The sequence below is a fragment of the Strix aluco genome, chromosome 4 (genome assembly GCF_031877795.1).
Source record: "Strix aluco isolate bStrAlu1 chromosome 4, bStrAlu1.hap1, whole genome shotgun sequence".
Taxonomy (NCBI): domain Eukaryota; kingdom Metazoa; phylum Chordata; class Aves; order Strigiformes; family Strigidae; genus Strix; species Strix aluco.
Window position 1 is genome coordinate 126,217,916 of NC_133934.1, and position 23,456 is coordinate 126,241,371.

Sequence of the window (23,456 nt, forward strand, 5' to 3'; positions counted from 1 at the left end):
ATCTGCCTATAGACATTTAATTTCTCTTGGGATGCACGGTAATAGAATTTGATTACAAATCCACTTAATTTCTTGTATTGTTTCAAAGGACTACAAGTTCACATTGGTGACCATAATGAGGCTATTATGGCTACGTTGGGGAAGTCGTGCAGTGTTGCAAAACAATAGCGCACAGTACTACAGAGAAGCTGAAGATTTGTACAGCAGCTCTAATTTAGATGTGGCAAAGGACTTCGGCTGTCATCATCTGCGATCAAGTGATCAGTCTGTCTTTCAAAACTTGAAGTAGATGCTTAAAGTCAGATGAGAATTTAGTCACCGTTCTGGGTAGTAATGTTACTTCACACGACTGCTGAAGGAGAGCATCTTTACATATTTTTCAAAATAAGTTTGTCTCTGAATGCCAGCAGTAAAGGCAAAGGATTAGATCTACCTGTTGTTAGTCATCAAACCTTCTGTTTCAGGCTTTAGAAATAACTTCTTTTGTGACAGGCACAAGACACTATTTAGTACTGGAAATGTGTTCTGTGCACGTACACATACGGGCTATGTTAGTGCTTCAGCCATTCCAGTATTGTAAGCTTTCGTTTTTAAAACTCTCTGTATTTTTTAACTGGCTTCCAAAATATCTCTACAGCATGCAGCTTTTTTTCCTGGCTTCCGAGCTATAGATGTTACTACTGATGTAAATGTTTCAATCTGGGGAAGTTTTGATCTTTCAAAGTGAGAAGAGATGGTTTTTCTAGAGGATTGGAGGGGTGGTTTTCTGTGTAAATATAGTCAGTCACCAGTCTACAGAGCAAATATGGTTTTCATGTTCCTGAAATAAACCTAAGCTGAAAACATTTAAACTTGCATCTGAATCTCTGAATAGTCTGTATTCTTCCGAACAGAGTCAAATCTGATTTATAAATAACCTCCCATCTAAATCAAACAGGGTGAAACTTGAGTGCAAAAACCGTGTGCTTTTGGAAGTGGCAATTACATATTTCATTGCTGTGAAAACTAACAGGAGAAAAAGTCTTTAAAGTTTTAATATTTAAATGAGGCTGCATGTTGTATTTCAAGAACCTTGCTGCAATCTTTTGAATAAGTTAAGCTTCTGAAATAGAAGGTATTCCTCCTTAAATATTTAACTTCTGATACCTGCTTCGGAGCAACAGTGTGGTCACTTCTTCAGCCTTTTGTGATACCAGACTGGGAGTAAATGTGTAGGTGTCTAATGCTGTCCATATCTAAGACAGCGATTGCTGCTGATGGTGGAGAGCTGAAAGAGGCTGTTGTTTCACTTTGGCAAAGAGAACTAACTCTGGTTGGATGAATTTCTCAATACCTGTGTTAGTAGATTCAGGGTTTTCCTGTTTTTCAGAAGTAGTTTTGAGTGATCTGTCGTGGCCAATCTGAAGTGAGACCATTCCTCACTTATGCTACCTGTTGCTAGTTTATATCTTGAAAGGCTTTTTCTTTTCCTTCCTCCTGATAAGACTTCTTGCTGCAGAAGTAGCCATGTTAAAAAGTACAAGAAGGAAATAAAGCTGTTAAGAGCCATGTTCTCATATACACAAGCTTTTTTAGACACCGGTAAGTGGCTTGCTCAGTTTGGATTTTTACTAAAATGTATCTTTCCATACTTGCAGAGATTAAAAAAGGGTTCTAATAGTTATGGGTGAGTCCTTGGACACCTGCCAGCATAGGTTTCACTCTCAAGCTCATCAGCACTGATAAGCTGTGGATTTACAATAACGGATTGTTACAGACATAGGTTGTAAAGCAACACAATCCAACTGAACTGGGACTACAGATGCGTGGTCCTTCCTTGAACCTCGTCTCCAGAAGACAATATGTAGGCCACTAATAGTATGCAGCCTAGCACAAAGAAGCAAGCACTACTTCTGCAAAGCATGGCTGCTCAGCAAAAGAAAGCTTGTGAAGGCAGTGGTTACGTGGCCTGCCTTCTAGGGCTTTTGCTTGTCTAAATCACTTAGGGTTAACTTCCTTTTCAGCCTCAGCTAACAAGACTGAAGTTGGTCAGTATTGATTCTTTTTTAAAAGTATTAATGCCCTCAGTCTTCTGAGTTAAATGTTTTTAGCTATAAGTAGCTGCAGTTAGTGAGAATCTACAGTTTGGCCAGTAATTAAATTCTGACTTTCTTCCTACTTAGCTGTCTTTTCCAAAAAATACTTTTTATTTGTATATATTGTTTGGAGAATGTTATTACAGGTAGCTAACTTCCAGGTGGCCAGGGAGTCAGCTGACCAATCAACATTATGTAATGCACACTTAACCTGTGAATTAATTGCCAGACTGTACTGTTTGCAGGTTTGTACCTTCAGGGATATACTTTCCCCTGCAGTGCTTCTGTGTAGTCTGTCACCCTCTTGGTTACACCAGTACAGCTGGAAACAGAACCACTGAAATGTGTTGTGTGACATCCAGAACTCTGAAAGAACAAAATACATGTCTTTTTTTTTGAGAGTTTAATTATCCTGGATCAACAGAAGATCTTTTATTACTGTGGGAGTGATCTTGCAAGCAGCACAACGGGGGACAAACTGGTATGAGTGTAGAAATCAGCATTTGGTTGGGGGAAGTAGTTGCTTGTTAAACCAACTGACAGGAAACACATGAAGCTACAATTTGATTCAGCCTCCTAAAACTTTTTCAGATTTGTTTGTATTCCTGATGAATATAGAAAGGTATTTAGGAAAAATAACCTTGTAAGTGGTGTGTGTTGTAGACTGTGGAAACAACTAGAATTAGAGCTGAAATTGAGCTTTAGGTAAGCATTCTGTTAAAGTCATCTAGCACTTCCTTTGCTGCTCTTAACACCAGTTAGCGCAGCCTAATGTAATAGGCCTCTGTCCTTTCCTGAAATAATGAAATTAGCAGATTTCCTGCTTTTCTAAAAGCCCTGCAAACAAGGTAAACTTCACTTCCAAAAACTTAAGTATCACTTGGGTGGGTTTTTGGGTTTTGTGCGCTTGTTTGGAATTTATCGGCTTCTGGGTGAATTTCCTATAATTGAACCTACTGTTAATCTGCTGAAATTAGAATCTTAACAAATGTATTTTGGATATGCAGACAGTACATATAGCACGTGATATCTAACTCTATGCAGCAATAAACCACCCCATGTTCTTTCTAAGCTCTTACTTTACTTGTCTTACCATGTCACCTAAAATGGTATTTGTTCATATACTGGGAGATTTCAGTTTTTCCTGTATCTGATTATATGCACGTGTTTGGACTATAAACTATGTGATGCTGCTGCCTGCTTTATTCTAGTTGTCCATTTTTGGTTGGCACAGCAACTTGTGAGAACCATTTTTAAACAACTGTTTCACAGTCCTTTAATAGCAACGTACTGAAGATGAAAGAGCACTGCATGGTGGTTGCTTAGTCCCATCTGGAAATAGGAGAGTTGGTTTGAGCTTGGTTGCAGATCCCCTGTTGTCAAATACTAGAATGTATTTACTGGACAAACAGTAAGGCTACACTCTTACCTCGTCTACCACCTGTTTTCTGCAACTCTGTACAGTTAGACATAATAGGTAGCAAGATTTTCTATGATGGAAAGTTACAAGCAGTTGGTGTCTCAAAATAGCTCTCAGTTCTTAAGTAAAAGTAACTTCCTTGCTGCATGTAACTTGGAAAACTGGTGGGTGGAGGAAAAGCTAGTCCTTGTCTTAGGCATACGCAACTGAAGGAAGAAAATGAGGGGGAGCGAACAGTCTCCGTACTGTATTTTTGGTGCTATTACAGTCTCAAAATTGTCATGACAACTAGTACTATTTTCCTTTTCAGAATCTTGAAACCGTGCATTTTATTTTAAGGTCATTATTATCTTCCAGCTGATAAATGCTTAAGATGCATTGTTGAATTCACTGTTTTGTGTTCCCTTCTATGGTTACAGTTTTATCTTAAGGAAGAGACTTGTAAAACAGCATGTGTAGTTATTCCCCATCCCCTTCCTGAAGGACAACTTGGACTCCGTAGCCAGATAGCATCTCAAGCAGTTCTGCGTCCCTACGGACAGTCACACTTTGAGCATGTGGGGCTTTTAACCTCAGGCCATCAAAGCTATTTTTGGTGATGAGAAGGAAGTAACAAATGACCTGATGCTTGGCATACTTCAGATCTGCACGAGACAAATTCTGTTTGATATGTTTCCTTTTTGAGAGTCAGCACCAAATACGGATTAGTAGTATTTCTTTTGGAGATACCCTTATGGAGATCTGCCACACAGGGAACTTTACCTATGGGTTACTTCTGTGAGCTTCTAATGGCTCAGTCTTACCATAATTTCATCAGCAGTTCTTGTAATGATGATATTTTCCAACTCAGTAATTTTTATGGCCTTGTAGTACAAAGAAAGAAAATTGATTATCCTGTACAATAGGCTAAACTTGATTTTTGAAATCTGCAAGTCCAGTTGCATATTCTAAAATCTGTCCTGGTGCAGTCATGGAGATGTAAGTAAGTAAACTACATACTGGAGCCTTCTTTTTTTTGAGTTTGTCACCTGCAGTTCACGATAGTCCCTTTCTTAATTCTCTTGAACAAGGCTTCTGTGTGTGGACTTGCTGACTAAATAATTGCAACAGGGAATGTGATATATCCAGTCTTACTAAATATCAGAGTAGTGATTCATCAGGTGCTGAGTAACAGTCAGTGGATGTATGAGACTTAAGGGGAGAGGAAGCATCTTGCTGTACAGCCCACTCTTGTGTCACTGTTGGATCTGTGCATGTCTGAGATCCTCCTTGGTGGAGGGATGACTTTAAGAGATGAGTTGGTCTATAGAGTCTTACTTTCTGGTGTTCTGTTAAAGCCTGTGCTTTGGGTCTTAAGCAACAGAATATGCCATTAAACCTGAGCTTAAAGTGTTGCAGCATGGTAAGAACTACAGTTACACATTCCAAGTGGGTATTTGACTTTCTGCTGTTATGTATTCCCATAAATGGCCAGAGTCTGGACTAAGTAGGTTACTTGTGGAGCCTGAAGCAAAAAGTGCTGTTTGGTATGGGCTAATTATGCTTTTCTGATACCTTTAGAACTGAAACTTCCCAGTACTTTGGGCAGAAATAATAAAAATGAGACTGTTAAGAATCACCTCTTGCTCAAACCTCTAGTTCAGAAATTTTTACCCTGCCCATTTGTTAGCCTTGCAATGCATTTTCACATTTCAGTGTTACACTGAAGTTACAGCTGACTGTTTTCAAGCTGATTATAAAAGCTTAATTTTAGGGAAGGGGATCCAAGCCCTACTTTTGTAGGAAAGCTGATGAAGGCAGGTTCTGGGAGCCTTCAGAGGTCACTCAGAGATCGCTGCTGTTAGGGCTATCATCCTGGGCCTGCATGTGTTGCAGGCAGCTCCGAATTGAGTCAGCCAGCTGGGCTGCCCTAGTCCCTTGGCATGTTAAGACTCGCTGCTCTGAGCTTACTCAAACATAGTAAGATTTAAGTAGGTGCATGTGATATTCTTTGTCTCAAGGAACAGCTCTTCTGGAGCTTGAACTCTGCAGACTCTGAGCACACATACTTTCTCCAGATATGCCCCACAGCTGAAGCTACACAAGACTGACTGGTAGGAGCTTTGAAATCTTTGTTTTGGCTACCTGATCAGTTGTTGGCCTCTGGGCTTAAATCAAAGTCTTCCTCCTAGATACTGTTTAAGACTGGAGGGTGATGGACTATCTACAATAAAGCTAGATTTTTTTTTTCCTAGTTGTGTACTTAAAACAGCTGCTGCTAAAAGTAAACTTCGTTGTTGTTGTTATTAATATTCTCTTCTCTTGTTCTGTAACAGATCTATAGTCTTCACTTAATAATCTCAGATCCAGCTTGAGCCCTTCTGGAGCTTAGCTTTCACCAAGTGATTTGCCTCAGACAGCTCTACATATTTAGAAAAAGAACATGGTCTTCAACATTTAATCAAAGTTTAATGATACTGTGCTGTCTCACTGCATTTTTAAATCTTTGTGGCCAGTGTTGTCATGAGTAGCCACTTCCTTCATTTTAGAAGATTTCTTCCTCTGCTCAACTTCCACTGTTTGACACAGCACAAGTAAATACCAATCCTCAGTAGCAAAATTCATTAAAGTTTGCATTTAGCCTCTCAGGTATGGACTAATTAGTGAAACACTATGATAGCTACTACACAACTGTATAATTAAGCATTCTTATGTAACTAGCTTCAAATTGGTAAGTTACTTGTTAAATGCAATGTGGTTGTCTCATTGGTTATCCCAGTCAGAACTGCAACTACATTAAGGCTACAAAAATAGCTGTAATGAGGAGTTTGCAGTAGTTTTCCTGCTGAAATGAGAGTCCTGGAGTAGAAATCTATTCTAATGTTCCTGGGTCCTTATTGTTACAAGGTAGCAATGCTTAATTTCAGATCAGATAGAAGCCTGCTAGCTTTCTGTTTCTAAAGTTAAGTGAAATTTCAGTATTAAAATAGCTTATTCAGTATTTTCCTGCTTTATTCTTCCTCAACCCCCTCCTTTTCTGAATAAATGCAAGTATCTCTTCCTCACCTTCTAATGCTCACTTTTTTTCCTCCTACCCTATCTGCAGTCAGTGGAAGTAAGGGATTTTTTTCCTTACCATAGATAAAGTCAATTCTCATAAACAGGTTGAGCCTATATTCTTAATAATTTGGAAGAGAACCAGACAGTACTAGTCACCTTGATACTGTTTAACTACATGTTGCCATGACAGACAAACCTGCTGTGCAGCACTGTGTGCTGCTATCCACTGCAGAAGGCACATACTCTAGAATTGCTTCTCATTGGACTTTACACCTTTCCACAACAAGCAAAAACTCAAGAGTGTGGTTTTTCAAAGGAGCTTTTAGATAGCTACTTACTAGTGAACATGGCAACTTGGAAATTCTGAATAAGCAAGTAGGTGGCCCTGTTCCTACCTCTATCTTTTCACATACTGTAGAGCATCTTCCTTCCACTTTATCTTGTAAACATACATGATTAATCTTGCTCTTCTCACTTAACCCTGAGTTGTGTAACTTGTTAGACTTCCTTGTCCCTAATTTCAAACAGGCTGTGAGTGAAAGGACTGTATGGATGTCTGTAGCCACATGGAGATGGCTTTTAACTTCCATTTAGCAGTTTGTCAGCAAGACACTATTCTGTACCTAAAGACAAAGTGAAAAGAACCAAGTAGTTCTGCTGTCAGAGTGAGTGAAAGATCAGCCCTCAGCTAATGCTTAGAATGCTGATTAGAGTTTCCTGACTGGCCCTCACTAATGACTCAGACAGCTGAATCGGCAGTAAACTTCAGTAGTAAATTCAGTTTGGAGAAATGCAACACAATGAAAGGCTGACTCGGGGCAACTGCTACACCATTGCCTCAGGAGGGGACACTGAGGGAAGCCATCTGTCACGGTCATCATTAATGTCACCTCAGGCAGGCCTGATCAAGAGTTCCAGCAGCCTTTGAAAGCTGTGCTCAGGTGGGGAGGCAAGAGTTCAGGTAGCTTGACTCCAGCTAAGGCTTAAGCCTGAGATAAGTCACTGAGTATTGAGACAGACTCATCTATCTCTGTTGACTTTCCCTTGTCACAAAAAGGAAGTAGAACTTGTATCTTGTAATCCCATTAGAAAGGAGACTGTAGAAGACCAGGTATTTTTTTCAAAAGGAAAAAACCCACACTGTATAAAAATAAACCTGTAAGGGAAAGCTTTTGTTTTAAGGGCTGGTGATCATCAGTGTGTAGTACTAAAGCTGAGGAGTTTGATTAATTATATAAATACACATTTTAGATTAAGAGACCATTGGAATTTTAACTGCATGTACAAACAAGACTTCAATTTTAACTGAGTCTTAAGATGGTGAACAGAAGAATTAGTTACCTTGTCTTTCAAGACTTTGAAGTGACTAGAAGAGACAGTCTTTTTTTTGCTAGGAAATGGGGAAAAAGCAGGAAAGCTTGTTTTCAGCTCCTGGGAAGGTCAGCAATTTTAAAGCTGATTCAGAAATGATTTAAGAAACTAAACCTGAATGAAGCTGTTTAAAACCAGTTTAGCTCTTTAAGCACTAATTCCAGTTACGTTGCTTAATAGATCTCACAGCTTTAGAACTTAACACAAGCACTATTTGAAATTGCATTATTTTTAATTTATCCTACTCTTCAAATAAGCCTAGGCTTAATACTTCAGATTAAAATTCCTTTTCCTGAACTTGTGCTCATGTAGGCTGTTTGGAGTTGTCAGCTGCACACATCACCTTAACCTGTAACCAGCTGGCTTACAGTGGGTGTATTCTCATCTCTTCTGCCAAGAGCAATTACAGACACTGGCTATGAATGAACTGCAAATCATGGTCTTGGTTAATCAAGGAATAACCAAGTACTAGTTTTAAATATTAAACTATGCAGTATAAACAAGAGACTTGGCAAGTTTCTAAGCAGGTTGTTTTCCTGTACCTAGCCTGGCTCAAACAGTGTTGTAGTAAGAGGAAGCAACACCAGCCTGATAATATCTTTCCTTCTTAATGTCTGTTTAGATAAAGAGTACAGTTGCTTCTTAATGACACTGGCCTATACTCTTTTGAAATAAAAGCTAACAGACAGTAAAATGGAAAATTTATTAGTGCAAGTTGGTCACTCAGTTTCTTCCAACAAGTACATAATAGCATCCCGTGCTTAATACATTATAAACAAACCTGTTCTAAGTTAAGAAAAGTTGAACTTGTCTTGAAGTAACAATGTGTTACATATTATCATCATCTGATTCATCTTCCTCTTTCAAAGATTCCTATTTAAAAAAAAAAGTTTAATTAAAAAATAGTTTAACAGTTATTTTATAATTCAGCCTGTAATAAGCAAAATGAGTTTTGCTGTAGCTTCACAATCCTCTCCATCTGTCCAAAGCCTTGTATTCAGCAGGCTAGTTCATATCTTTAGGAGGTAATACTGAGCACCATCATTACTTTTAGAGCAAATGCAAAGGTGTTAAATGCAAGAAGTCTTAACTTTCTCCAGCTGATTATCTTTAAAAACTGTTCTAAGCAACATAAGTTACACTACCTCTCCTACTCACTTACATCATTGTTGAAGAGTTAATACATTTACTTTTGAAGGAGAAAGATGCCACTTGTGCAAACCTGCTGAATTACAGTTTTTGAAGTAAGAACTAACCCTGGATTACACTGTAAACTTCACTATTCTCCCTTCAGAGTAACATGAGCTAACGCTGAAGTGATGTATGTTGTAACTATACATTTTCCAGTCATCACAACAGTAGAAGCCTAACCTTCAGTTAGTCCCTTCTAGTCTGGACTTGTTTGTCACAGGAAGCACTGAAAACCAAAGTCAGGCCTTACCTTGGCATATTTTTCTGCTTCTTCCCTGATGTCTTTGGGAACAATTTCATGTTTTCCATTGGTTACTGCCAATAAAAAGAATCCATCTTAAGTAGAATTCACACAAAGACCTTGACATACTGAGTGAATTTAAGAAGTGATGTTTTACTCTAGTTACAAAAAGTTGTAAGTTTTCTATAGTGTTTATAGAAATTACAGAAATGCATTTACTTTTTCCAACCCAGCTGAGTTCCAGCTCAAAAGCTTTATCCTTTACTTCATCGTGAACTATGTAGATTCTGGAAGGAACAGAGAAATAACAGATTAGAACAGACTGATGGATAGGCTAAATATACTTTCTTCCTTTCACAGATTTCTGCTGTTGATACTCTTATGATTAATAGAAGCTCTCCCCCGCCCACACACAGAGAAACCGTAAGAGTATTTTGCAGGCTTAATTGCTAGTATAACAATACATTACATGATTACAGCTGAGATGCAGGTTGAGATGTTCAAGTTATGCTAATTAGAACAAACATTAAGATTCAAATACTGCAGAACCAAGGCCTGTTTCTGCCAGATCAGTTATAATACAGTTATGAGTGTGTTATATTTCTCCTGTAAATCTTATTTCAGTTTATACTGAAGACTAAATCCCAACACCATAGTACCCTGTGTCTGATTAGAAGCCTGTATATAGATCTCCATATAGGCTGCCACACTTACAGCAAACACAATGGTAATCAGAATGTAACCAAGTGCTATTACAACATATGCAGTACCATCCAGACTAGTAAAATCACACCTTAGTCTGTGGGATAAAAATGTTACCCTAATGGCAATACTGATTTGACTGCCTGATAGTATTTAGTCCTCAGTGGCAGAACATGTAAACAAACTATTAACACCCCTGAGTTCAGGCATATACTCAAAACAATAGTAGAACTTACAACCACCTGTGGCTTTGCTTATTGAGAAGGTTGTATCCCTTAGTTTGTTTCAGAAAACATTAATCAGTCAAGAGCTGAAAAATACCAACTATTTCTAGCCAAGATAGCTTGGGGATAGTGGAGGAAGGAAGGATAGCTTCAGCACCACACTAAGTACTTCCAATTCAAGTTTGATAAAAGCATTGTGAAACAAAGATAAAGAACAATGTTAATGCTGGTGTCCAGGGAAGTATCACTATATGCTTACGTTCTTCTGATACCCTCCTGTTACTGTTAGACTGGACTTACTGATCATTACTTAAGATGATCTATAGGCCTTTCTTACGTGTTCAGCTGGTTACAGGCATTTTGCAAAGTGTACCATCACAAGCTCTTGAAGAAATCATTACTCTGGACTCTGCCTAGTATTTTAGGGTTAAAAAAAAAATTTAAAATCTTTGCTATCTTGCTAAATGCTATTAAGGAGCTGAATTTGAGCTGAAAACCAGACCTGCTGTTAAGTCTTGAGCTGAGACAGAATTAAAGAACAGAAGCCTTTTCATTATTTGAAAATCTGTGCCTTATTTGTGCCATTTTAGAACTGCTTTGAGGTCCTCGCTAGGTTTTAACAGAGATCCCACAAATTCTTTCCTCTAGCTGCTGCCATGACAGCCTGACACAAACTGAAATAAGCTCCCATGCTGCAACACCAGTGATACAAGCATATTTATTACTACTTTATAACCTTCCAAGCAACAGGCATAAAATGCTGAAGATTACAGTTTTGCAGCTGCACATTATTAAACTTGTGACAAGCACAGACTGTCCCTAAAGCATTAAAGTGTTGTAGATACCTGAAAGGACAGTCGTATTTGTTTGAAGAGATACCAACTCATGAATTATTTTAAAGATAGCTTACTACTGGCCAATTCATGCTCTACCTAGCAGAAAGTCTACTCTCTTCCTGGTATCTTTTTTCCCCCCCTTAGCAGTACATGACTTACTGAATGGTACCTTTTCTACCCGTAAGGACACTATCCTCACACAGAGTTTGTGGGCTACTATTAGTGACTTTAGGAGGTTGTATCACTGATGTGTTGTCCTAAATTGCATTAGTAAGTGGCAAATTAAATATTTCCAATCTTTATCATAAATATTTCCAAGCTTTATCATTTAAATGAGACCAGCTATAACCTATATACATCTTTGAACAAGGAGTTACACTTTGCTTCTTTCCTAAACACTTGAGTCTTAGGCAAATAGGAAGGCTGGGTTGGAGACCTCAGCTCCATTTCTGGACTGCTACTTAATGTCTGAAGCTTCAGTTCATTGTTCAATGTGTGTAACAAAGTATATGGTTCTTCAGAACCAGAACACCAAGGAGTTTCCCCCAGCTGTCACCTGGTTTATATATTTTAAAACCAGTGACTATATTCAGACAGTTTAACCTTTAATCCACTGCTGCTGTAAGTCGCACCTATAAAAAGTAGCAATGACATCAAAAGGCATATTTTTCACATCCTCTGGCATTTTTCAGTACTAAGTAGCATATCCCATCTCACAAGAAGAGAAAAAAATCTTAATAGCAGAAGATACTAGAGTCAGCATGAACACTAGATCTAGCAGAAATGAAACCTGGTACCAAATTTAAAAGGAGTAGCTTCAGTTTGAAACCACAGCAAGCTCACCAGTACGGATTTTTGTCGAGTTGGAAAAACAGGTTGGAGACTTACATTTTCGCAACCTCTTTAACAACATCACGACAGGTCATTTCCTTCATCTGTAGACAAAAAAAGAAAAATACACAGCTTAATAAAAGATACTGTTTCCATTTCCACAAGGCCAGAACACCAGAGGCTGAGCACATGCCTAATGAGCTCACTATTTAGTAGTCATAAAAGTGACAAAAATTTAAGAACCAAATTTGTTCTCTATGATGAATTTTTCAGCCTGTGATATGTGAGTCATTCTTCCAGTGAAGAATTTTACAACTGAAAGATTCTATGAAAAAACCATTACGTGGAAACTTCCCCGGTTTAAAGCACTCATCAGCTGGAAGGTTAGAATCTGAACAGATAAACCTTAGCATTGTAAAAGCTGGACTTGTTCTTAAATGCTTTATGATCAGCTGACATAAAATCACCACATATGGGGAAGGCACCATATTTTAATGTATAATATTCATATTCTTTCTAGATAGTATAGTAATAAGTACTATAGTATAGTATATAAGTATATCTAGTAATAAGTATAGTAATATTTTTGATGATACCAACATTTTATGTAAGGAATTTTGACTTTTAAGTAGTGCCCTAAGAGGAGAATATTGTTCCCGTGTTAACAACCAACTGCATGCCTCAGCAAGGTATCAGCGTCTCATTTTGTATTTTGTCACTGTTTTATCACAGTTTTTTGACAGTTTCACAGTTAATAAAAACAAAGTCTCATGCCAATTTCTGTGACATAATAAACCTATGTTCTGTAGGTCAAATCTCATGCCAGTCAACTCTTCTGGACTACCAAGTACTAATACATTCTACTATATTTCATTAATGCAGTTTACCATCTCTTCCAATTCTCACAATGTTTTCAAAACTGTAGTATGGAAGCTAGTTTTGAGACGCTGGTGAAGGAGTTAAGATGACAACAACCCTTTGTTCATGTTGAGTGTCCCAGCACCTTCTGGGGTGAAGCGCACACCCACGGAAGCAGTGGCCCGGAGCAGTGATGCCCGTGCCTGGTTAGATGGACGTGACATCACAGTCCCATCCCAAAAAATTTCCTAAACAGATGGAGACCCGTTGCTCCAGCCCTTACATTTGTGACACTCAGATCTGTAACACACACAGCACTGGCTGCTGTGTACAAATAGAACTGGTGTCACACAAACATTTAAATTACTATGTGTGTTGATGCATATCAAGTTAGTACCCGAATAGGAAAACCCAAAGGTCTGCTACTATCACACATATTTACAAGAGGGAAGAATTTTTTTTTTGGCCATTATCCTTTTCCCATCCCAGGTATGTTAATTCTGCAGACAATAAGAGTAAACACTGTAACCGTTTATCACAGGAGTTAATTATGATTATGTCCACGTATCAAAAAGTCCTATGTAACATCGGAGCTGCATGGGAAGCACTGTAGAAGAGATGAAGAGATTCAAGAACTCTCCACACAACTACAAGTTTTCCCACAGCTGAAGATACCAGACATTCACATAAGATGCAACAGACATGATCAGCATAGTGTTTCCTGCCTGCATCCTCAACTACGTATGAGGGTTTCACATTCTGTGTCCCTTCCCAGATACTGTGTGTCTGCTCTCCAGTACCTGTAAAGCAGGGTTAAAGTTTTGGCTACCTGCTTGCCTCTTTCTTACTTTCTACCTGTAGTCATCTCCTCTACAGGAACAAATCTGAGTTGACAGGCTACCATAGGTGGTATCGCCCCACAAAAGCTTTTGTGCTTCGGTCTTTTTCCCATTTCAGTTTTGACAAATTCATCTCGTCAAAATTAACTCTGACCTGGAAACCTGCCCAGTCTACAGTTAACAAAAAGCATGAGCATGCAAGACTGGACTTGCTTCACATTGCTGTGACAAGATCATACGCGTTACTGAAGACATTCTGCAAACAAGCCATTAAATAAATAAATGCAGTTAGGCCACATGGCACCCCACTGTTCCCATGTACTACATTTTACAGGCTCTACTGTAAAGTTCAAGCCATACACATACTTACTAGCTGTACAAAAATGAGTCAATAAAACAAGTTTTTGAAAATCACAGCACTGTACAGAAAACTATTTTTTGGGGATAGATTAGATATTGCCCAACATTATCTTTCTGCCAGTTTGCAGACGTGGAAATTGAAATTATGATTTCTCAGACAGCAAGATTTCTGTATCAAGATCAGATGATTTTGTAGGCTTCCTACTTCTGATTTGGTATTCAAGCTTCTGACCAGATTCAAGACTGAATGAATCAGTCTTGGAACGGTGTAATTTTTCCTGTAATTTTTCAGTTACAATGCTACAGCACCATAAACAGACTATTCTTAAAACTGTAACAACCATACGACCTCTGAACCTTTCCATGAACAGCTGCGACGTACTTCTGCAGACCAAACTATAAATAAGATGCTTAGCAGGGTATCAAATAAGAATTACATGAGACAGACTGGGAGTAGGATTTTGTCCCACATTAACTGTCTCCAAGGGTGTCAGATATTAAAATGCAAGAGGAAGACAGAAATCTTTCAGGATTCTAACATAACTCTAAAGCAGCTTAAGGCACATTTCAATACCTTTCAGTAGTCTTCTCTCCACAGAGCAGTTTTACACAGCCAGCTGTTTGCACACTCCTTCAGACGGCTACAAAACAACTTCTTAGTGTGCACACGCAGAACCTCCTTGTAACACCTCATAAGTTAGTGTTGTGCAAGCAGGAAATGCTGAACAGAGACAGCTCTTTTTGGCATCGATGGTGTGCCATATAGTTGTACTGTTCCTAGTGTTCACAGCACTAAAGTCCTCATCAGACATGTAAAGATGCTTTGAAAGGTGTATTAGTCAGCAACAACAAGCTGACAGATCTTTTGAAAAAAGACAGTGCCTCAGCACTAGCCAGCTGGGAAACACTGTCTTACCTGGCAAGGATTTTATTGTTCTCCATTACATTTTTAGAGTCATAATATTCCAGTGGTTCAGTGTTCTGTAGTTGCCCTTAACTCATTGCCCTTAACAAGACCAGCTTTTTTCAACTTTTTAAACAAAAGGATCATCTAAAACCTTTGGAAAAAAATAGATACACCACCCTGTACAACGCTGCCCTATGGTTTTCATTCAGAACAAAAAACTTTTGTTATACTTTCATATTCACTCAATTACTTTGCTCGCTGGCATGCGTGGGAGGGTGTGTTTATGCTTCCTGTTTTAAACGTGCACTCCCTGTGATCTACCCATTGCCCAGGGGCAAGACTTGAGAAACACTGCTATTATAGGGGCTAAAACATCTCGTAGCACGTACGAGGAAATATTCCATCTGCTCCTCCAGTATTTTATATATTTTAGGCATCCAGAAAGGCAATATAATAAGCTAGGAATATTTGTCTTGAAACAGTGCAACAAAACTATAAGATCATACCTGAAGTTTTTCTATCTCTGTTTTTGCAGCCTGCCTGGCTTTACCAATGGCACACCCCCAATAACCCTAAAAGAAAGAAACAAACAATATGCAAATTTAATTAAATTCTAAGCCCTCTACAGTTCTTACTGTCACTTAACATAGGACAAGCCCCACCCTACTCACAAGCAAGAGGGCTAATATACAATAAACCTTGCTCTCAGAGCCCATTCCCAAATGGCTGAATAGAACCTAATTAGTAAATTAAGTACTACCACTGTTGATAGAAGTGCTCAGTAGTTCCCAGACAGAAACATATCTGCTCAATTTATTGCAATACTTTTTTTTTTTTTAATTGTGATTACAGTAAAAGGAAAAGCAAACTAGATTTAGAGAATTTCTACAGTATCAAAAAAGCCCAAACCCACTACCATGAAAAGATATTGAAGTGTAAGCACATAAAAATTAAGCACTTCTATTTCCCTCAACAGCTATGGTATTGGATATATTGAAAGAAAATGAAAAAAATCCAAATAGTATGAGTACGTATCAGTGTGTAATGCACAGCTGAAGAGGCAGCACTAACAACAATTAACAAAAGTATCTATTTTGATTTGACTTGCTGTTAGCAGCCAGTAGCAGCCCTCTCTTACACAAAGCTCGCTCTTACCTGAAGTATTTAGTAAATGAGGTATCACTACAAAACTTGCCCTTTTCGGGGAGTGCACGGGACTTTTCATTGGATACCACAACATGGAATGAATTCCCAAATTTGTGAGAGACAAACTTTAAATCTGGTTTCATGGAGACTGTACTTATGAGATACACAGCGTGTGTTTAACAAGGACATGCGAGTGAGCAAAACCCAGCTCTGTTCATTTTAAGCAGTGATGTTCCCAGGCAAAAAAGAGAAAAAAAAAAACAGCTCTTTTGGAATGACATTATTTTCCCAACTAGGAACTTTCAGATGGGGAACTTAAGCCAAGATAGAAATATTCTTTACACACTCACGTATGAAACTCCTGATGGATCAATCATGTACAGTTGTGCACCATCATCATCATCATAGGACCCCAACATGAAACTGGAAGGGAAAAGTGAAAGTAGAAACATTTCTTCTACCAACCCACACAGAATTAGAGACTGCACCAACTCAGGTTTCCTACATTCTTCTCGGAGCAAAACTCCTACTGTCCTGCTACGTTCTATTAAGCAATTTGTCCGAGCAGTTTAGTGATACCATGACAGCACAGCAGCACCTGCAAGTTGCCAGAAACATTGTACTTATCTAACTAGATAGCAGATCTCAGTTTATTAGTCCCTTTGTACTAGAACTGCACAGTAGTTGTAACGTATTTTTTAGCTACCAGGGCAAGCTGGATGACTGCAGAGGAAAGTTCTGCTTTCATCACTGTCACAGTCTTAATAGCATCAACTCTTCAACTTTAAAATTCAGGGACAAACTGGCAATCTGTGAAGAAGCTTGGTGTATTGTTACGCAAATGTGAATTCTTCACCTGAGGTTTTACAGACACAAAAAAAGAAAGGGGAAGGGAATCTGTTTATGAGATGAATTGTAGGTTACTAATTCCAAATTTAAAAAAAGACCTTAGAGAAGCTAAATAGTTCCAACAATTGTGAAACAACAGATCCTTACAAATACTTGTATGTTTGAAACACTTACCTGCAACCAAAAGGTCTGACAGCGCTGTACAGTGTGTATGCGTGCACGTACATAGCCACTCTGTCTGCAAGATGCTAGGCAGGGGAAAAAAAATAAAAATTGAAAACTCTGTTTACAGAAATAAGTGAACCTCAAGTAATTAAATTTAATTCTCCGAGTCAAGACTAAGAAAGCCAGAAAACTGCACCAATTTCTTACCTTCAGTGGAATATCGTAGCCATAGTTAGATCTAAAGTTCGAAGCCTCTTCCCTAGCTATGTCTGCCAAAGAACGAGCATCTGCCAGAAGTCCTGCTACTGCCTGAAACGTGAATTGTCATCAGCTAGACCAAACATACCTTGCAAGAACTTATTAATAAAATCAACGTACAAAAGTCTAATTACGTGACTTTACTGTGATCTTTACTGAATTCTATGTACGACTCAAGTGAATTCAATCAAGCTATTCATCTGCTAGCAAGCACAAAACATGTCAATATGATTATATATTATTACAGTATAGAACTCTTCTCTAGGAACTAAAGTCAATAACCAAAATTATCTTCGCATTAAATAGGTTCTTATGAATTGCCACCACTACACTAACCCAAGCAATACTTCCTATTAAAAATATTCATATTATATATGAAGTATTGTTTATTATAATACTTCATCTAATACTTCAGAAAAGACAACCATAGCAATATACTTGGATTAAAAGCAAATCCAAGTCTCTGCCCAATACTGATGATGTCACCAGCGGATAGTTTCACGTATTTCTGTCACACAGTAACAACCACTTGATATCATCCTGACGTCACTGTTATGCACTGGCCAACAATCTGTACGTCAGTCTTTACAGAATTCAGCCGACTCCCACACTGATGAGAAGACAATCTCGTATGCAACATCTTTTCCTCTTAACACACCTCATTTGTTAACTGCGTAAAAAAGTACCACTTTAACACTTGTGTTTATATTTACATTCAAGTTTGAACAACCGAAATGCTGAAAAGCATTTCAAAAAATTTAAAACAGCCTCAAAGTATGTATAGCTTTATTTTAAATTTGGATTTTGTTTATATGTGTGCAATCAAGAATAAATTACAGAAAACTGTCCAAAAAACCCACTGGCATTTCTGACTCTACACAGAAACATTAACATTCCTTTCTTTATCTACTTGTTATTGATTCTGTGATTCATAGATTTGTAATTTTGAGGTGGGTCCCTTTCAATTTATGAAAAACTAGAATTAAATAGCACCTTACCATTCCAACATGTCGATCGACATTAAAGAGACGTTTATTGGAACCCTCTTCATAAAGCTTGGACAGAACTAGTTTTTCTACTCCAAAGACAACACCATCTTTGCATCTTATCCCAATTGCTGTACTGAAAGACAAGATAAAATGTCAGTTTCTTACACAGAACTGTTGTGTAAAATAAGTAATGGAGAATTGACAAACTACGAAGAACAATGACATAAATTCCCCAGAAGTAGATTTGTTACAGCTCCACTTTATCATTGAAGACAACAAGGGGGTAAAAAAAGCCAAGGCTCACTAAATCTACAAACATTTTCTTAAATAAAGGAGGAGGGGGCTGCCAAAAGCCCCTACCCAATAAGTTCTGCACAGACTATATGCAGTGGTGGCATTGTTTGGAGCAACGACATAGCTGCTGCTGAACACTACCGGTATGAAAACCACAGACTGTTTAACCTCTCCTTTTAGTAAATTCAGTGTTGATCTAGGAGATGTGTGATAACTCTCTAACTCTCAAAAAGTGCATCATCAGGCATAAATTAACAACCATGGCATGAACTGCTACACAAAATACTTTCACTAATCCTTATCTGGCAGCCTGTGGCTACGATCAGGCACTTGGATGATCCAGTCCATGCCTCGCTAGTCAATCATCTCGCTGCCACTCGAGCACAGCTGGGATTTTCACTTTACAGCATTCCTTTCCATATACTTGAGGGAAGACAGATCCTCTCAGAGCATCTGATGTAGCTTTAGCAGAACTCAGATGTCCTCAGTTTCTTGAAGAATCCATACAAACTATGTCATCTACCTGGACTTGTCAAAAGCATTTGACAGTGTCCTGCATGACATCCTTGTCTCTAAATTGGAGAGACATGGATTTGATGGATGGACCACTTGGTAGATGAGGAACTGGCTGGATGGTTGCACTCAAAGAGTTGCGGTCAACAGCTCAATGTCCAAGTGGAGAGCAGTGACGAGGGGCATCCTTGGGGGTCAGTGTTAGGACTGGTGCTGTTTAACATCTTTGTTGGTGACATGGACAGTGGGATTGAGGCACCCTCAGCAAGTTCGCTGACAACACCAAGCTGTGTGGTGCAGTCGACATGCTGGAGGGAAGGGATGTGCCATCCAGAGGGACCTGGACAGGCTGGAGAGGTGTGAACCTCATGAAGTTCAACAAGGCCAAGTGCAAGGTCCTGCACGTGGGCCGGGGCAATCGCAAGCAAAAATACAGGCTGGGTGAGGAGTAGATTGAGAGCAGCCCTGAGAAGGACTTGGGGGTGTTGGTGGACGGAAAACTGACTGTGACCCAGCAATGTGCACTTGCAGCCCAGAAAGCCAACCGTGTCCTGGGCTGCATCAAGAGCAGTGTGGCCAGCAGGTCAAGGGAGGGGATTCTCCCCCTCTGCTCCGCTCTCCTGAGACCCCTCCTGCAGTGCTGGGTCCAGCTCTGGGGGCACCAACATCAGAAGGACATGGACCTGCTCGAGCGGGGCCAGAGGAGGCCACAAAGATGTTTGGGGTGCTGGAGCACCCCCCTGTGAGGACAGGCTGAGAGAGTTGGGGGGTTCAGCTGGAGAAGAGAAGGCTCCGGGGAGACCTTAGAGCAGCCTCCCAGGACTTCATGGGGCTACAGGAAAGGTGGGAAGGGACTTTTTACAAGGGCATGTAGTGACAGGACAAGGGCTAATGGCTTTAAACTGACAGAGGGCAGATTTAGATTAGATGCAAGGAAGAAATTCTTCCCTGTGAGGGTGGTGAGGCCCTGGCACAGGTTGCCCAGAGAAGCTGTGGCTGCCCGCTCTGTGGCAGTCTTCAAGGCCAGGTTGGATGGGGCTTTGGGCAACCTGGGCTAGTGGAAGGTGTCCCTGCCCGTGGCAGGGGGGTTAGAACTAGATGATCTTTAAGGGACCTTCCAACTCAAACCTTTCTGTGATTCTAAGTTACTGTAAATTCACAAGGCCCTGAGAGTGTTGGTCTTTCAGTGCCTTAATTCACATCCATAAAATGGGACTTCTAGATACTGCTACAGCAGCTCTACTACCATAACAGCGAAGCACTTTACACATATTAGTGAGACCTGCAATCAGATCTTGCCCCAAAGCATAAAATTTTTATTGCCCTTAACACACAATTAAGTTTACTGCCTTCCTGTGCATTTTCCACAAGATATCTGTTTCTACCAAGCAAAAGTGATTCTACTACTTAATTTGAAGCTTCCTAAAATGAACCTAGGGACACAGTTGCTCAGAAGTAACTTTAACAACATAATTTTATCTGCAATGCCACCATGCTTGTCTAGTTCAATTACACCACTTTAAGAGAGGCCAACAGAGATGCAGATATTTGTATCTTACCTACTATTCTCCACAGCTTTCATAGCATACTCAACTTGAAATACTCTGCCATCTGGAGAAAACGTGGAAGCTGACAGGTCGTACTGAAGAAGAAAACACACTATTCAGGAAAAAAACCCATTGTATCCCAATATTTTCTGAAGTCTGTTTATTTAAAAATGCAAGGCTGTCACCCACATGACCTCGCTGTGTATAAAGTACCAGCAGCAGGCTGCCCCCTCACATAAGATGCCTGAACAGCAGCAAACACCCACCAACAACTACCTCGGTGCTGGATATACCCACACTTCAAATCCTGTCAATCCAGATGTTGCACAGGTCTGAAATCACCGTGCATTACACAATACTTAAAACCTACGGGATCTTTCTGTATGCCTTTTAATTTTATTTTAGTTTCTGAAATCATAGATATTCATTAACAGAAATATATTTGAAGTGCTTATATTAAGCACAGAGGCAGGCTTACTCCCTACTGCCCAAGCACACACCAGCGCAGAGCTGCGGGTCGAGACCCAAAGTAAAAGAGCGCAGCAGCCCCGTGAAGCGCTGCCGAAGGCCCCGCGGCCCAACCCCAACGGGCAGCCCGGCTTTAGCCGGGCCGAAGCAGCCCAGCCCCGCGCTGGAAGGCGGGAGGAGGCCGCTCCAGGGCGGCAGACCCCTCCGGCCCGGCTTCACCCCCCGCACCGCCCGAGTCCGACTCAGGGCAGACCCGATCCCCGCGCAGGACGGGTCGCTCACGGCGGCACAGCCGCCTCCCCTCAACCCCGCTCCGGGGGCCGCCCCGGGCCTCCCGCTCAGCACCCGCCCCCGGCCCCGGCCCCCCGCGCCTCTGCCGGCCCCGCCCCCGCCTTCGCTTTCCTCGGCCTAACGGGCCGCAGTGACTCAGCAGCGGCTCCGGCCCGGGCCCCGTTTTGGCGAGGCGGCCCAGCGGCCTCCCAGCCCCCGCGGCGGCCGCGCTCCCCGGTGGCGGCGAGCGCAGTGTGAGTTGGGGGGCGGAGGGGGGCCGCCCGCCCCGGGCCATCTTCCCCACTCCACCCCCCGGTCGCCGCCGGCACAACGCGGACCCGCACGCCGGTGCTGGGCCGGGCCCGGCGGGCTGACCGCGCTGCCGCCAGGGCCCGCCGGACAGGCCGGGCCGGGCCGCGCCGCACTCACCCCGGTGCCGATGGAGCTCATGGCGGCGGCGCGCTCAGCCACAGCCGGACGGAGCCCCCCTCCCGCCCCGGCCTACGCTCACGCGCCCCGACCACCCAACAACACGCGCTCCCATTGGTTCCCGCAGCGGCCAACCAGCGCCAGCCGAGAGCGGGACGCAGGCCCCAACGCTTCCCGGGGCGGGGCCGCACGGTACGGTGAAGGACACATGGCGGAAAAAAGGCAAACGCGCGCCCGGCTAGCTCAGTCGGTAGAGCATGGGACTCTTAATCCCAGGGTCGTGGGTTCGAGCCCCACGTTGGGCGCATCCGCTTTTGTGCCACCCTCCCTTTTTTCAGGGGTTTTGGGCGGGAAAACTCTGCCTCAGCCACGTCCACCTGAGGGGAACTCACCCCCCGCTCCGGTGGGACCAGGAGGACTCTGAAGCAAACGTCCGCGGCGCAGCAGTAGCCTGGATAATTTTAGCAGTCACTGTAATAAACATTGTATTGCTGAAAAAAATTTTTTATAAATAATCTGGATGCAGGAATTGAATGTACATTAATAAACTTAATAAAATAAAGAAAAGGAGGCTGAGGGGAGACCTCATCGCCCTCTACAACTACCTGAAAGGAGGTTGCAGAAAGCTGGGGATGAGCCTCTTGTAATCAAGTAATAAGTGATAGGACAAGAGGGAATGGCCTCAAGTTGCGCCAGGGAAGGTTTAAACTAGATATTAGGAAGCATTTCTTTACAGAACAGGTTGTTAGGTGTTGGAATGGGCTGCCCAGGGAGGTGGTGGAGTCCCCATCCCTGGAGGTGTTCAAAAGGCGGCTTGACATAGCACTTAGGGATATGGTGTAGTTGGGATCTGTCAGTGCTAGGTTAACGGTTGGACTAGATGATCTTCAAGGTCCCTTCCAACCTAGATGATTCTGTGATTCTGTGAAACCAGGAGGAGCTGTGGACTCCCTTGAGAGTAGAGAGGTCTCACAGAGAGATCTGGATAGACTAGAGCTGGGCAACCACCAGCCATGTGAAATTTAATGAGCAAGTGCAGGATTCTCCACCTGGGATGGGGAAATCCCAGTTATACACACAAACGAGGGGACGAGAGGCTGGGGAGCAGCCCCATGGAAAGAGAGCTGGGGGTTTGGGTTGATGGCAAGTTGAAGAGGAGTCAACAGTGAGCCCTGGCAGCCCAAAGGGGCAACTCTGTCCTCAATAGAAGGACATCAGACTATTAGAGCGTGTCAAGAGAAGGGAGACCAAGGTGGTGAAAGACCTCAAGGACAAGACTTCAGAGGAGCAGCTGAGGTCACTTGGCTTGTTCAGCAAGGCTGAGGGGTGACATCACCAAGGGGTGACCTCAGCACAGTCTACAACTTCCCCAAGGTGGGCAGTGGAGGGGGAGATGCTGATCCCTCGTGACAGGACACGAGGAAATGGAATGAAGCTGCGCCAGGGGAAATTTGGATTGACATTAGGAAAAGTTTCTTCACTGCGAGGGTGGTCGGTCACTGAACAGGCTCCCCAGGGAAGTGGTCACATCACCAAGCCTGTCGGAGTTCAAGGAGCGTCTGGACAGCGCCTCTAGTCATATGGTTTAGTTTTAGGTAGTCCTGCGAGGAGCAGGGAATTGGACTTGATGACCT

The 23,456-nt window shown here is 41.5% G+C and overlaps 1 protein-coding gene and 1 non-coding gene across 2 annotated transcripts; one reads left to right on the top strand and one right to left on the bottom strand.

Moving 5' to 3' along the window:
* Positions 1 to 8,589: 8,589 nt before the first annotated feature.
* On the bottom strand, positions 8,590 to 21,962 carry PSMA3 (proteasome 20S subunit alpha 3). Its single transcript, XM_074821021.1, has 11 exons — positions 21,823 to 21,962; positions 20,668 to 20,750; positions 18,311 to 18,434; positions 17,262 to 17,363; positions 17,064 to 17,137; positions 16,391 to 16,463; positions 15,401 to 15,466; positions 11,988 to 12,034; positions 9,557 to 9,624; positions 9,347 to 9,411; positions 8,590 to 8,778 (listed from the first exon to the last, which is right to left on the bottom strand). Exons 1-11 carry the CDS (start codon positions 21,841 to 21,843, stop codon positions 8,734 to 8,736), a joined length of 768 nt encoding a protein of 255 aa, XP_074677122.1. The 5' UTR covers positions 21,844 to 21,962; the 3' UTR covers positions 8,590 to 8,733.
* Positions 21,963 to 22,054: 92 nt separating this feature from the next.
* Positions 22,055 to 22,127, top strand: TRNAK-CUU (transfer RNA lysine (anticodon CUU)). Its single transcript has one exon. It is a non-coding gene; the product is annotated as a tRNA-Lys (tRNA).
* Positions 22,128 to 23,456: the final 1,329 nt, after the last annotated feature.